Genomic DNA, 17,253 nt, shown 5'->3' with positions numbered 1-17,253 from the left:
CTGATATCGTGTTGAATATCAACGTATGTAGCGTGTTTTAGAATGTCATCCAATAAAACACGATTTCAAAGAACCCCCGTTTGTTCAACAGATCTCTGAATAATAATGGGAGCAATAAATCAGTTTCCTGCGGAAGTATTAATATTACTTAGTTAATCTAAAATTCTGTAATGTAGAAACTTCCATTTGGTCGACCGTAATGGGCCTTTTTGAGAAGGTGCGTTTTATGTCGCACTTTTGGGACATAACAACTTTGCTTAAAATAGCGTGATAATAATAGAGCGTGACAATGATAATAATCAAGGTCATATCAAAAATATAATCATAATCATAATCATAATCATAATCATAATATATTTATTGTGACTATTGGTAAAAAAAAGGTGTTACATTTCATGGGTACTAAAACCATAGCCTACCGTCTTAATGGCGTACAATATTTGTTACTTAAAGCTAAAAATAATATTTAATGTCAAAAGATAACATAATTAGTACCTATATTAACATAAATATATTATTATAAATATTTGGCTAAATATTTATAATAAATACATTCGAGAGTAGAGATGGGCAACCAGCCGTAAGTAAATTCTTACCTGTTGTTTAAGGACCTGTGCAAGATCCCCGCGCGGCGGCGCAAGCGCACCCAGTTCGGTCTCCTTGCGGATAACCCACTCGGTCAGCTCGCGCAGTGACAGCAGTAACGCGGACCAGTGCTCAGCGTTGCTCTCCAGACGGTTTCTGTGGACAATATGTCTTAGTTAGAAATCATCTTTATTATCAAGCAGTATACACATAGGCACAGACATTAGATACGAAAATGATATTAATGAAAAATCACTAGGTAATTAAGATATCTATTAACTCATTGATTTAAGTTCCTATTTTTATATCATTGTTTTCGCTTCTCATTAGTACAAGTAAATTGTTGATCTTCCTCAATCTTAAAAGCTTTGTAAAAAGGCAAAATCCTATAACAGAGCGCGGCGTTTTAAGTATGCAGAATTAATAAAAATATATATTATATATATCTTAATATATCATTTATATTTTAAAAACAATTAATGATATATTGTGATTAATAGTATAAGTTGCTCGCAGAACTGATGGCCGGTGGGGCCGGAAGGTTCTGGAGTGGCGTCCGCGTACCGGAAGACGAACTGCCGGTAGGCCTCCAACAAGATGGAGCGACGACCTGGTGAAGGTCGCGGGAATTCGGTGGTTGCGAGCGGCACAGGATCGGTCGGAGTGGCGAGCCTTGGGGGAGGCCTATGTCCAGCAGTGGACGTCTATCGGCTGACATGATGATGATGATGATGATGAATAGTATAAGCCGATTTGATTAGAAAATAATATTAATCCTATTCCACGAATAAAGAGATTTGAAATGCCAAATCCAACTTGAACACAAAATGTAACCAAATTGTATTCAGCGGAGTGAATAATCACGAGGAATTCTAACTTCCTAAACTCTAAACAAAACAATAGTACGCAATATTAACAACTCGTACAAAGTTGGCTGGAGCAGTTGCTAGTCCAAAAGGCAAACCTAGAAAGTCAGAATTTGGTTATTTTATTGAAACATGTAATGTATTATGTATTATGCTGTAATGTATTATGAATGACAAAGAATTTGAAAAGGAAAATATAGTGTTTTAGAATACAAGCACGATAGAAATGTGTAAGTATTTAAAGTTTTTTCAAAACAAATCAATAGGACGCAATATCAACAACTTGTGCAGGCAAAGTTGGCTGGAGCAGTTGCTAGTCCAAAAGGCAAACCTAGAAAGTCAGAATTTGGTTATTTTATTGAAACATGTAATGTATTATGCTGTAATGTATTATGAATGAAAAATAATTTGAAAAGGAAAATATAGTGTTTTAGAATACAAGCACGATAGAAATGTGTAAGTATTTAAAGTTTTTTCAAAACAAATCAATAGGACGCAATATTAACAACTTGTGCTCAGGCAAAGTTGGCTGGAGCAGTTGCTACTCCAAAAGGCAAACTTGGAAAGTCCTAATTTAGTTATTTTATTGAAACATGCTGTAATGTATTATGAATGACAAAGAATTTGATAGTGTTTTAAAATACAAGCACGATATAAATGTGTAAAAGAACTAAATTACGACTTTCCAAGTTTGCCTTTTGAACTATTTAGCAACTGCTCAAGAAACTTTGCCAGAGCACAAGTTGTTAATATTGCGTCCTATTGATTTGTTTTTAAAAATTCAAAGATGTTGAAGATAAGATTAACATGGACTCTTAATAATATCACTTTAATAAACATGAAGATAAAATATGTTGACTACAGCGTAGTCTACGCTGAAGGATTTGCCACACTGGATGCGTTCTGCGGGCAGCGGTCAGGTCAGACTTCAAACTTCAAAGGTTGCTGTCAATGTTGTTTGCGGGTTTGACCTCACCGCTGACCGCAGAACGCATCCAGTGCGGCAAATCCTTGAATGTAAAAGTGTTGGAATGTCTAGAGGCATTCTAAAATATATTGTGACAGCAACAACTTCTTGCAGATTGACTAAGTCCCACAGTAAGCTCAGCAACGCCTACAGGCTACAGGCTGTCTTTGTTGATTATTAAAATTTAACGCATTAGTATAATTGTTAGCTGCCAAATTTCGGAGTGGGATAATTATGTGAATCAACGCTTACGTTCAGTCCGAAAGGCTAAACCCCTAGTCACAGAATAAGTAATAGTATTATCATACAGAACGGCCACGCACCGCCCCGCCCCGACTCGTATTACCTCGTCCCGCGACAGCAGATTGACGGCCGTTTGCCGACCGCTCAGTACTATTTTTAAGCAACTTACTCACACTATGACTCATGACGCGTCTACAGACGTGCCGTTCACACATAGAAAGTGATTTTTGATGTATAGCGTGTCCGCCCTGTGCCCTAGTGTAAATTTAATACGATAGCGTGACGAGCGTTCGCGTTTGCGTTATGTCTACTTTTGTATGGGATTTGAACAGCGCGCCCAGCGGGACGTTTTGGAAACTCAAAATCCCACACAACATGACACAACGCAAACGTCACGTCACGCTCCATCATCATCATCATCATGTCAGCCGATAGACGTCCACTGCTGGACATAGGCCTCCCACAAGGCTCGCCACTCCGACCGATCCTGTGCGGCTCGCATCCACCGAATTCCCGCGATCGAATCCACGTCACGCTATCGAATTAAAATTAGCACTAGGGGTGGGGGGGGAGGGCTGTACTTCCAACACCGTCTGCATGTCGAACTCCCCAATTTCGAAATCTACATGGTTTACATTTCCACGAACGGTATGAGGGCGAATAGTTCAGTATTGCATCGATGCGCGCTTGATTGAAAGCTTTATAACTCAGTACCGACCGATATAAAAGAATCGAAAAGTGACACAATATTTAACAATAAGCTGAAATCGTTACTTGTAGAGAAGGCTTACTACTCGATCGACGAATTCATGCTGTCTATGCGAAATGATCATTGATCCCATATCGTAACTTCTTCCAAATTATCAACTTATTATTGTGAATATTAATTTTATTTTTATTTAATTCTTAAGAATTTGAATGACTTGTAAAATGTATTTTATTTTTACCAATAAAAGATCTGTATCTGTATCTGATTAAAATATCGGTGCTATGTGGGCATTTTATACGATTTTCATATACATACATACAGTACCACCTAAACACAGTAACAGTAAGTAACAGTATCACCTAAAACCATATTTCACATACACGCAGAAAATGAAATTAATGCTAAGTATCTATTTAATAGATCCTTAATCAAATCATAATCCTTAATCAAACCAAACTATTTTTAAGGGTTTTCTGTCATCGCCGTGCAATAAAGAAAATTCTATATAATCCGGTCTTCATCACTAGAGGGCTTCGTCACTTTTTTCTTTAATATATGACATCTGTTACAGTTTATAATATTCTATATAATGTATATTTTCTAGCTAACTGCAATATGTATGTTTTGTAAGCTCGATAAATAATAATTAGAAATATTCAACCCTTTAGAAGTCAAGCATACGAGTATTTGACCGAAAATATGAGGTAGGTTAAATGTGAAGTTTGCCTAAATGCCAGACTTTCCTTCGGCTGAGTAAGGACTTCTCTGCAGGCGCTCAGTCGCCTTCATCTAAGCTGTGATTTCATAGGGATGGAAAACTTCTATTTAATGTAATTTAGTTCGTAAATAAAACAATAAATAAACAATTTAAGCTCATGGAGACCTGAACTACTTATTACGCTCTCATTTAAAACGACTAGCTAGATTGCTCTGAAACTTTGTACTTACAATAGGATAAGGTATATCATGCCTGTAATTAGTTTATGTAGCCACAGATACCATAGTAAAAAAAAACCCAGCGAATCTAAGTTTATCATACAAAACTTGTTTTTGCTCTATTTCATTTGTTTTAACTAACTAATTACAGGCATAGATATACCTCATGTCACTGAATGTACAAAGTTTCATAACAATCCAACGCGTAGTTTTAAAATGAGAACCAAACTCCGTTTGTATATGGGAAGGTGAAATTCGGCCGAGCTTGCCGCGGACACCTCAAACCAAATAAAGATGCCTTTGTTTCTTTTACCCCATTTAACTTTACAAGGAAAGTATTTGTAGCCAGTAGGTTATGCGGGAGCCATTCAAAGATATCAAATTCTTTTTAATTACGAATCCGTGTCTACGTAAATACGATCAGCGGGCTAAGCACGGTTTTATCGCCTGTCCCCATGCCTGTCACGTTCTAACAAGTATGTAAGTGCGAAAGTGACAGGCATAGTGACAGGCGATAAAAATGCCACCATGCTGCCACCGCAGAGCCCGTCAATGGGCCGCGGTCCCGTGGTATGTTAATTAATTATTTGCAAACAGTTTTATTGCGTTGTTGATTGCAGCGAATTAGCGAAATTAATCGAATGCGACTCCAGCGAGCCGTGAACCATTGTGAGTAAGTGCTTTATTTAATTTTAAAAGATTAAAAGGCTGTGAAATTTCACAGTCAATGAATTTTTGGTAGATCAGAAACACTAAAATACTTGTCATAAATTTTATGAATGATTTAACAGTTTCAACTTGTTCTGAAATTTACAACTTAGCTTTATTTTTGACAATCGTTGCCTGCAGGTATCGTATTTTAGTTTCAAAAGTTTTTACTAGAAGCGCTTAAATTGCCGTGTTACCTATTTGCTTTTAAAATTTTACCAAAATTAATTTCAAGTTTGTTAGCTTTAATTTTAAAGTACCTATCTTTTTTTCTTGTTTCTTTTGGCGATCATAATAATATATTTATTTAAATAGGCATAGATTAATAATATAATATAATGTAAATAAATCTAAATCTATACAAACGCCATGTAATCATTCAGTCATTTCAACTTCATAATTTTAATAAATCAAAAACGTGTCCCATCACTAAGTCTCCATATCTCAAATGCTACATTTGGCGGCAATTGCACAGACTTTTACACTCCTTTGCCTTAATTCGAGTCCCACATAACTTTAAGCTTTAATTTGATATGCACAAAGTCTCATTTCGAATGATTACATCAAACTTGAATTACCAACCACGATATTCACTGCAGTTTACGAGGATCTTAAAGTTATTGAAATAAGAGATGTTTTCCAATGGTTTTTAGGATTGTCCGAGGGTTAGGTTTGGATGGGTCCCGTAGGTTAAAGTAATGAAGATGAAATGTCATTTCGGTATAAATTAAGCCAAGTTGGAATTGCGGTGAGATTCAAAAGTTTGAGATAAAAATTTGTCTGCCCATGAATTAAATGAAAATGCGGGTAGATAATTTGTTTTACGGCGGATTACAAGGGGGATTATTCATATGCTCGTCATTATCGTATGTTAACGAGTTTTGCATAATTTATGGTGGTCAGAAGATGAAAATGGCAGCTGTTTTGTATTTGTAATTGTTTTGTAATTTAGAGTTCGTGCGAGATGTATTGAAAGTAATATGTTAGTATCGAATCAATAACAGATTTACAAAACCTGAACGCCGCTGCAAAAAAAAACAATGATGAGTAAAAAAGTATAACATAATGTTTATGTTGTTATCGCATGAAAGCTTGCCGATATGTTATTCGATTTTTAGGGTTCCGTACCCAAAGGGTAAAAACTGGATCCTATTACTAAGACTCCGCTGTCTGTCTGTCCGTCCGTCTCTCACCAGGCTATCTCATGGACCGTGATAGCTAGACAGTTGAAATTTTCACAGATGATGTATTTCTGTTGCCGCTATAACAACAAATACTAAAAACAGAATAAAATAAATATTTAAGTGGGGCTCCCATACAACAAACGTGATTTTTTGGTTTCATTTTTATAGCACGGTTGCATTTTTATCGCCTGTGCGAAAATGACAGGCATAGTGACAGGCGATAAAAATGCAACCATGCTGCCACCGCAGGATTCAAACCCGGGTCCTCCTGACCTGCTTCGTAGGGCCACTATCGACTAGGCTAATAAAGTTTAGTCTGTTAACTGTGGATAGTACTTCCAGTCACAATGCAGTAAAAGCCTCCACTCCCACTAAAGCAATTTAACTGGGACTAGCTAACTCAATATGCTGCGAGAGAGCAATTTACACCGCAAATTCATATTTCTATATAAAATGCACGTTAATAAATTTGTACAGCTTTTAGCCTTTTGAAAAAGGTTTTAGAAAAATTTAATATTGCTGCGAAAAGTAACCCTGAAAAAAAAAATGGCACTCATTGAGTAATTCGAGAAAATACTGGACATACAGGCCAATTCGAGTTTTAGTTATTCGATCTATTTCCGATATGATACTGATCTGTCAGTGTCAAAATTGACGTTTTTGGTTATCTTATCTTATCTTATAGTTTCGGGGGCCCTTTCGGATACACTTCGACCCATAGGGATCTTTTGTGCAGTTACCCCCTAGAAAAGATCCGTCCGCTACTCAAGAGCCTTCCCCACCATCTCCATATGCCGGATGATGGACCTTATGGGTAGCTTTTTGAATTCCTTTGGTACCAGGTAGCCTGTTCCAAAGTCCTTCATTCTTTGTCTGGCGAGGGCGTGACATTCACACATAAGGTGTTCTATTGTCTCTTCCTCTTCGCCACACATACGACAATCGGTGTTGTCAGCGTGCCCCATCTTGGCCAGGATTCCCTTGACCCCGTAATGGCCAGTAAACACCCCCGTTATTATTTGGAGTTGCCGTTTGCTAAGTTTCCAAAGCTTTTTGCTCCAACCAGAGTCTACCCCTTGTATAAAGAGCTTTGAGTGCTTTAGACCCGTCAGACTGTCCCATTCTTCCTGGTGTTTGGTTAAGGTCTTTGATAGCCGTTGTGATGGTTCCCTGTGAGAGCCCCACGAATGGTTCCGGACCTATAAGGTTGTTTGCAGATCCGGCTCTGGCAAGTTCATCTGCATTTTCATTGCCCATGAATCCCTCGTGCCCTGGGATCCACACCAGTTGCACTTTGTTTTGCCTTCCAAGCTTGTTCAGAGCTTGGATGCCATTGTATACCAGTCTAGAGTCCACTCTAGGCGCCTTAAGCGCTTTGAGTGCAGCTTGGCTGTCGCTGAGAATATAGATATTCTTCCCTTGGGTTTGCCTAACTATATTCTCATGTGCACAGGCAATTATAGCGTATGTCTCGGCTTGGAAGACAGTGGCGTAATTGCCCATGCTTATGCTACTACTAAAGTCATTTGCATAAATGCCTGCCCCAGTACCAGAATCTGTCTTGGACCCGTCTGTGTACCATATGATGTCATTTTCATCAGACATTGGTGCTTCAAGACCTTCGGTCCATTCAGCCCTTGTTGGAACTTTAACATTAAAATTCTTACGGAACACAAACTTGGGTTGCATCTTATCGCAGCCCATATTCGTAATCCTTTTCATGAAATTGTCACATTCCATGTTTGTGTGTTTAGTCTTTGGCTTGTTATCGCTCCAGAGGCCTGTCAAAGCCAGCCTGTGTAACGATTTCCGCGCCTCAGATTGTATCACTAGGTGCAGCGGCGGGAGGTCTAGTAGTACCTCCATCGCCGCTGTTGGCGTCGTTCTAAACGCGCCAGTAATAGCCATGCACGCCGTTCTTTGTATTTTCGTAAGGGCATCCCTGCATGTGCTCTTTAGTGTCCTTGGCCACCATGCCAGGCATCCGTACAGAATGATAGGTCTTACCATCATGGTATAGATCCATCTCAGTACCTTTGGGTTTAAACCCCACGTTTTGCCATATGCCGTTCTACACATTCCAAACACCCTCAGTGCCTTAGTTATGGTAGTTTCGACATGCTTTTTCCAGTTCAGTTCTTTATCTAGTGTTAAACCTAGATATTTCACTTCATCGGACATTTCCAGAACCCTTCCATAAAGCTTCAGCTGTTTCATGCCGTTAAGGGTCTTTTTCCTGGTAAACGGTACTACTACTGTTTTGCCAGGATTGATGGAGAGCTGATGATGGTTGCACCACCTCTCCACTTGCTTCAGTGCTGTATTCATGATTTCCGATACCGTTCCCGGGAATTTCCCGTTTACAAGAATCACTAAATCATCTGCATACCCTACCGTGTATATTGGGCCTTTGTTTAGTTCTTCCAGCAGTGAGTTCACTACCAGGCTCCAGAGAGTCGGTGAAAGAACCCCCCCTGTGGGCAACCCTTCGTGGCCGTGGCTAATATTTCATCTCCCATGAGGGTGGACTTTATTAGTCGGCTATTTAGCATAGTACCAATCCATCTACAGATTGTCGGTTCTATGCCATGTTTAGATGCTGCAGTGCTGATTGCCTGATACGTGGTGCGGTCAAATGCCCCCTCCACGTCTAGAAAAGTGGCTAGGCATAGTTCCTTGTTCTCTATCGCCTGCTCTGCTTTGGTTGTCACCAGGTGCAGTGCCGTTTCAGTCGATTTACCCGGCTGGTACGCACATTGCAATTGGTGCAGTGGATGTCTCTTAAGAGGACCATCCCTTATATGTCTGTCTACCAGTTTCTCCAATGTTTTGAGGAAAAATGATGACAGACTTATCGGCCTGTACGATTTGGCTTCTGTGTAATCTGCGTTTTTGGTTAAAGAAATGTTGTTTTTGACACTGAGATCACAACTTTGGAAAGTTAACTTCATTTTGGCCAACCCGCAATCAAAAAAGGCGATGAAAATATATGAAATTGTTAACCTAGGTATTAAGCGTAGATAATAACAGTTGATTTGTCTTGCTATGTAACAATAAGGGTGACATTTTCATTTGTGAAAAAACCCTTTTTCTAATAAAGATAAAAAAAAAACTGCAAACAAATCAAATTAATTTTATTAAATATTTTGATTCGTGTTTTGTGGCCTAGGGGTTCAAGGCGTTAGCCCGGATTGCTAGACGCCGGTTCGAATCCGGCCTTCACCACTGGAGGGCTTCGTCATTTTTGCTTGAATATATGACATCTATTTTAACTTATAATTTATATATAGTAATTACTATAACACAACTTAAAAACACAAATCAAAATATTTAATAAAAATAATTTGATTTGTTCCCAAAGTTGTGTATAGATTGCAGCGCCAGTCTCTTTTGCTATATCGTAATTCCGTAAGGAATTCGTATAGGATGTGCAAGCGCGTACTGCTTGCCCTTAGAGTTGGTCAAAGACGCCTAGCCTTAGTAAGATGGCATATAGTCGAGAGATTGAGACGGGTTCCGCCTTGGCGGGGTGGTCTAGGGGTTCAAGGCGTTAGCCCGGATTGCTAAAGACGCCGGTTCGAATCCAGCCTTCACCACTGGAGGGCTTCGTCACTTTTTCTTTAATATATGTGGTATTTTCTATAAAAAGGGACCTTATTGTCGATGGCGCTTACGCCATTATTAACGATGCTCCGATGTAAATACAATGCCGCGCGACGCTGTGCGGCGTAAGCGCCATCGACAATAAGGTCCCTTTTCATAGAAAATGCCCCATATGACATCTATTTTAGTTTATAACTGATAGATCAGTATAATATCGGATTTTTTGTTACAAATGGACTTGTATTTTTGCCAACCCTTATTTTCAATGCAACTGCAACATTGTGAACGAGGTTCGCTAATTAAACACATAGTAAATACATTCGTCGACGGTTCCCAACTTTGTCTCAAACTCCAAACGAAACCGCATGCAAAGGTTCACAACTCACCTGCTGCGGTCGCATTATCATCGCCCACACTGTTAACTGACAGTACGTAAACCTTATTACCAAAGGCATAAGTTCCACCGATGGACAGTTAAGACTGTTTGTACAGGAGCCGTGTGTGCGTGTCCTTGTGGTTCAGGATTAAATAAAACTGTTTAACTGTACCCGTATTACATACATCACGCCTATTTCCCGGAGGGGTAGGCAGAGACCACGGATTTCCACTTGCTACGATCTTGGCATACCTCTTTCGCTTCCTTCACTTTCATAACATTCCTCATATACGCTCGCCGGTTTAGGGTGCTCTTGACCTGGCCTTTCTTCAGGATTTCCCCGATCTGATCAGAGAAAGTCCGCTGAGGTCTGCCCCTTCCAACTCCCGTTTCTAACTCTCCCTTATACACTCTCTTGCCCTTATTATGTATGAAATATATAAATAAAGGTCCGTGCACAACGGCTAAAGCCAAAAGAAACTTTACTCATACTGCCGCTGACCCTAAACCATAACCCGAACTTGAGGTAGAAGAATTCCATAACAAAAATTGCTTAATATGGAGACGAAAACATAATCGGAACAGAACAACGCTAACATAATTATCTGGGTTTAAGGTTGATCATAAATTATCAATTAGACTTCGCTGGCCAATAAACTTAAGTACAAAATCCTAATAGACTAGGCTACTAGCCCGTCTCTGCCCGTAAAAGCACTATAAAGCGATTCGTCGCTTGTTTTATTCGCGATGGAATCACTAAGCATTTTACGGGCCCACGCATGCAGATCGCTTTTTATTGGAAAACAAGGCCACAGTAACAGCGGAGGGCGACCAATCAACATTAAATAAAATAAATAAATATTATAGGGACATTCTTACGCAAATTGACTAAGTCCCACGGTAAGCTCAAGAAGGCTCAGATAACGATATATATAATATAGTGCTTTTTATTTTATAAAGCCTAGAAAGATAAATGATAATAATGTAACATTACCTGTGTAATCGAATTTAAACCATCGTGAGACATATTAACTTACTTAACTAACTTAATTAACTAAGCGGTTTCACTCACGTATTTTTAGTCACTCGCGCGACATGTTTCGGAGAGCCTAGGTCTCCATTTTCAAGCACTAACAGCGCCTGAGTGAGTAGCGGTCACGACGGGTGCGCGTCACGTACTGCGGCGCGCCGCGTCGCGAAACATGTAGGCTCTCCGAAACATGTCGCGCAGGTGACTAAAAATACGTGAGTGAAACCGCTAAGTTAGTTAAATTATCTGTGTATTAGCCTCCCGTTCTATGGCCCAACCTAAACATCTCTATCTTCAATCGGAACGAAATAAAACGCTCTTTATGACCACCGTCTTATCACCGGCGAACACATCTGCACTACTCTCAAACATTTATTGCGCATCACTTGCAAAGTGGGCAATAAAACGGTTTACGCGAAAAGAGTCGTTTTTGATGCGCCCTTAAAGGGTTTTCAAATGGCAGATACTTAGAGCGTGGACGCTATGGAATATATACGGTGGCTAAAAAATAAGTGTATTCCCGTTGCCAGGGAGGTTTTGGGATTATACTGAGCAACTTTTACTATGGGACCAACCACGAAATCGCGAAATTTTTTTTGTATGAATACATTTTGGCCGGTCCGTTTTCTATGGGAGAGTAAATTTTTTTTTCGCGCTTTCGTGGTTGGTCTCGTAGTAAAAGTTGCTCAGTATAATTTTAAAACCTCCCTGGTAACGGGAATGCACTTATTTCTTAGCCATCCTGCATATAAATAAATACTAGTGGCTATGTGAACTGTAGACCTCGCGAGACCAAATCCGCCAAGACTAAAACAACAAAAAATGCTAATATTTGCGCCGGGTGCGCGGCAGTCCCAACAGCATCCTGCGAATCCCAGGTAGCAAAATGACGTAAAATGACGTCATTTTGCTACCTGGGATGATAGCGGACAGGGTTGACTATCCCTGTACTTGTCACACTACGAGGGATTGCATTCTCCCGTCAGTGTTATTTTGTTTTAAATTTAAGTCTAGCTGTACCTACCTACTAACCCCTTAGTTTGTAAGTGTTAACTAATAAAATGTGTCTTGGTTACATGAAATAAATGCATTGAATTGATATTTAATCGGTTGAGAAGTAAGTTCTGTTGAGGAAAATATGCTAACAGACCAACAGAGAGCGAGACATACATAAAAAGCTAAAGAGAACTATAGAGGAGTTAATATCAACTAGTTCTACAAAAATTCCTACGCTTTGCAAATGCAAGTACACCACAAATATGGTATCTGAATAATGCGAAAAACTTGATACGATCAAAGACAACTAGTCGGGCTATTCACCAAGCATGTTTTTAACCATTATATTTTCTTTTAGCGTTCGAAAACGACTAAATCTTTGTACATAATATTTTTACTACGAAACTTTTGTTATTCATACTAAAAACTGTAGGCGCTTTTGATCCAAACTGTAATAAAATATCAAAAGTTGTTTTTTCTTAGTCACTTTTATCAAAGATAGATATAACTCAGTAATAGATGGATACAGTCTAAGGAAAAAACGTGCCTCGAAAATCAAGAAAATTTGATTCACGTTCAGAGGGCGCTACTAGCTTTGGCCAACTGTCGTATAGATGGCGTTGACGGTTTCGTTTGTTATTTAACAATTTTAACGCATATCAGTGAAAGAACGTGGGTCAAAATCATAAAAATAATAAATGCAAATAAAAATATCATTTATCCATATTTAAATACATTTTATCGTATTTTTATAAATCTTCATTTTTAGTTTTAAAGTGTGTCGACAGATGGCAGTGAATTTACTGGGGTTACAAAATTTACTATGACAGTACCGCTCTAGTATAAGTTACTGTATGCTTTTATATATGAACGATTTTAAATTCGCATTGTGCGTGGTACATTTTCCATGCAAGGAAATAAGTAACACTAAAATAGATAGCATTTTGATTGCCTCGTTCTATATTGGTAAACGTTTTGAAGAAAAAAAATGTTTTATATGATATATTTTTACCCGCCATTCGTAAAACGCTAATTCTGTGGATTTTTTTGTATCTTGAAAGAAAATAATTATATTCCTAGATTATTGTGTAATAAAAAAAACTGAACAAGCAATAAAAGAATAAATTATGCTCCTGAAACAGAATTCTGTAACAGATAACACATACCGACTTATAGTTTGCTAGTCCCATTTTTTGTGAAGGTAAGTAATAACATCGATCGATCGATCGATCGAGTCCGAAACACCACGCTGCGCTCTAAGACTCAAATAATAGACGCAGCTCGGAAAGCGGCCAAGTTGAAATGGGACTGGGCTGGTCATGTCTGCCGAATGCCGGATGACTTGTGGGCCAAGTTACCCACGGAGTGGGAGCCCCACGAGTCTAACCGGGGATCCGGCAGACCTCGTCGGCGATGGCGGGATAACTTGGACTCCTTCTTGAAAGGCTGGCCGGATATAGCATTAAACAGAGACGAGTGGAAAAAGAGGGGGGAGGCCTTTGCCCAGCAGTGGGACACAGTGGGCTCTGAATAAAAAATAAAAAAATAAAAAGTAATAAAATATTTTGTAACTTATGCAAATTTTATATATTTTTATAAGTCTGTATGTTTTATCTGTTACAGAATTCTGTTTCAGGAGCATAATTTATTCTTTTATTGCTTGTTCAGTTTATTTCTTTCAGTGCATTTGCTTTGTGAATAGCAGAATAGTTGTAATATAAATGGGTCTGAAGTAAGATTTCCAACGGTATGCAGGACAAAGGCATATTGGCACAGGAATGCGGGGTCGCGGGTTTGGTTCCCGGGGAAGCTTTGATACTTGTGGTTTTACATTAATATAGGAATGTTATGTTATAATATATGGTGGCCAGTAAAATACTTTGTTTTTTTTTTTACTTTAGCATATTGTTGATAATTTTAACAAGCAAATAAAGCTGACGGTGAATAATTTGAAGGTAAATACATTTTCTTTTACCTAAATGATGTTAGTTTTAGGTTTTAATTGCAAAACATTGTATGATGTTTTATACTATTGATAGTTTAAAAATGTGCCCAATATTTTCTTACAAATGTTTGTTTTGTTTTTGAGTAGACTTTTTTATGTCGATCAGAAAAATTTAAGTACAATTAGAGTTTTGAATGATTCACGGTTAGTTTCACTAGACTTATATATATTGACCGGGATATAGACCGTGATTACCTTTTGTATTATTTGTGAGCTCCCGATATTTCGACGCAGTTACATGCATCATGTTCACGGGTGACTGAAGATAGCGAGTGGGTGTCAAAGTCTGGTCTGGTCGGATATCCGAATCAAACACGCGTAGTGACACCGTGAGTGTAGTGTGTTTGGACAGACCAACGAGTGTGAACGCGACCGGACCAACAAGTGTGAATGCGACCGTTGGTAACGTTGAAAGTGAACGCAGCCGACGCGCAAGAATGAGGGTAGACAGAGCGCTGTCTACACAACTTTGACACCCACCCGCTATCTTCAGTCACCCGTGAACATGATGCATGTAACTGCGTCGAAATATCGGGAGCTCACAAATAATACAAAAGGTAATCACGGTCTATATCCCGGTCAATTTAAGTACAATGTTGATATTTTAGTACCCAACATAAAAATTACCCATCTATAACATTTAAAACTCGCGTTTTGAACACATATTAAATCACATTTACAATCGGGACCATCGCAAATTTATTTTGTTACCTTTATTTACCGACGTTTCGACACAGGTTTCACTGGTCGTGGTCGCGGCTAACTGTCGTCCCAGCCAAATGTCAAACGTCGGTAAATAAAGGTAACAAAATAAATTCGCGATAGACCCGATTGTAAATGTGATTTAATATTACCCATCTATTCCATTCCTTTCAATCGTTTTTCAATAACCAATAACAAAGTTGTTTACTACCCAGCAAAACAAAAATTGGAGGATTAATTGCTCGAAAAATAAGGGTGACTTGACAGATTGGTTGGCTGTGCAAACAGGACCCTATAAAGTTGTGATAAGGTTCAATTTGCAGTAGATTAGGCCAAATGATTTATGATATATCGTTAAGTTGGAGTGATTAATTCACTTTTCCGGTTGGTTTAATGGATGAGCTGAAGCGATTTTAGGTTTCACAGCGGTAAAACTACATACCTAGGTATACAGTCAGCAGCAGAAGTAGCTAAGCAGAATAACACGTTCAGTATGATCTACACAGAACCTTATTCACATTAGAGTCCGTGTGTAGATCATTTTGAGCACTCGGCCCGCGTAGCTACTTCAGCTGACTGTAAGTGTGGCTAGCCTTCACATTGGGGCATGTTTAGGTACACATTGATTAGTGGTTTATTGCAAGTTCGCACATTTGGTATTGGCGTTTAGTGGAAAATGCATGAACTTGCAATAAACTCTAATCTATTATCCCGCAGTCACACATCCATATTGTCCTTACTGAGAAGAGAACTCCCAATCAGAGTATGCCTGCAGCATAAGTGTCATTTGTGTTTTACGAAAATTGTTCTAGTGCTGAGCTAGTGTTATCCATAAGTGTTTCAGTCTTTAGTCAACTTTTAAAGGTCTAAGGTAAAATCCCTACTAATCCCCACTTATATTGTAAATGCGTTAGTAACTGTCTGTTACCACTTCACGTTTAACCCTCTGAAACGATTTATATGAAATTTAGTATGGAGATCGCAGGTTAAGCTAAAAATAAAACACTGATTTAAACTTTGACGATTTTTACTCATTATTATTTACAACGACGGGACTTAATCGCGTAAAATGAGTATTAAACCCACCTCCGACGTTTCGAGGACGGCGTTGTCCCCGTGGTCTCGGAGAAGACTACCTCCGGTCCTCGAAACGTCGGAGGTGGGTTTAATACTTATTTTACGCGATTAAGTCCCGTCGTTGTAAATAATAATAAAAATAAAACTATTAGTAGGTTTTTACTTTATACTTAAAGCATTGTTATTTATTAATTTCCTCATTTCGCTTAATGTTTGGACCACAGCATCAAAAACGGTAGCAACATCAAGATCGACGGTTGCACGAAAATTAAATTTTGCCGATTATTTATTGAGCCATCAATCGGCAGCATCTGTCATAGAGTTATACGGTTTGTTGATTAAATATAAGTATACGTTGAGACATAATTTATATAATACATTTATAATGTAATTTGCTCTGAACAACGAACTAGAATAACGACAGAAGTCACTAGAGTTCAAAAATTACCGCAAGGGAATTAGTCTCATAGCCGGTAAGTCTCAAAAGCGCTTTTTGACACTTACCGGCATTTATATATTAGAATTAAGTCTATTTGTTAAAAATCACCCTGAACATTTCACAAAGCGCTCATGCAAAGATAATATTATATCGCAATATAAATATAATATGGCACTTCCGAGAGTTAGCACTTTACACTGATTTAAACTTTCACGATTTTTACTCATTATTATTTACAACGACGGGACTTAATCGCGTAAAATAGTTTTAAATTTACCTCCGACGTTTCGAGGACGGCGTTGTCCCCGTGGTCTCGGAGAAGACTGGCTAAAGTTGACATCAACATCTTCAAGATGAAAACTATTTTACGCGATTAAGTCCCGTCGTTGTAAATAATAGTTAGCACTTTAATATATAAAAAAAGCACATTCATATCCGCTATTAATGTCTTTAATCATCTGCCTAATGAAATAAAAAGCCTCGAAGGAAATACTTTTAAAATATGCTTAAAAAACTTTTTAATAGACAGTCTTCTATAACCTAAAAGAATTTTATAACTCTGTAAACCTAAATGTATATTAAAATTTAGTTTAAGATTACTTAGTTTAAGATAAAATAAATTGTATGCCCGAAAAGGGTAAAACTGTTGATACCCATAAAAAAATGTACCTAGCTATACTTCTTGTACCTACACAGTTTGAACAATAAATGTTTATGTTTCATGCATGAAGTTTATATTTGAACGAAATATGTTTTATTCGGATGTTTGTTACCGTTACATCATGTTACAAATGCATTTCCGTTATTAAATTATCATTTAATTGCTT

General features: G+C 38.3%; 1 protein-coding gene across 3 annotated transcripts in view; it reads right to left on the bottom strand.

The window, feature by feature from the left end:
• Window positions 1-17,253, bottom strand: part of LOC134747452 (dystrophin) — a 628,976-nt gene that overhangs the window by 124,014 nt on the left and 487,709 nt on the right. For all 3 annotated transcript variants that reach the window (XM_063682144.1, XM_063682104.1, XM_063682221.1), the window contains one exon: window positions 597-741. In XM_063682144.1, coding sequence (XP_063538214.1) covers window positions 597-741 — 145 coding nt within the window. The remainder of the gene's footprint in view (window positions 1-596; window positions 742-17,253) is intronic.

Source organism: Cydia strobilella, chromosome 1, assembly GCF_947568885.1.
Source record: "Cydia strobilella chromosome 1, ilCydStro3.1, whole genome shotgun sequence".
NCBI lineage: Eukaryota > Metazoa > Arthropoda > Insecta > Lepidoptera > Tortricidae > Cydia > Cydia strobilella.
The sequence above is the reverse complement of the archived record's forward strand: the minus strand, read 5'-3'. Positions and strand labels throughout refer to the sequence as shown.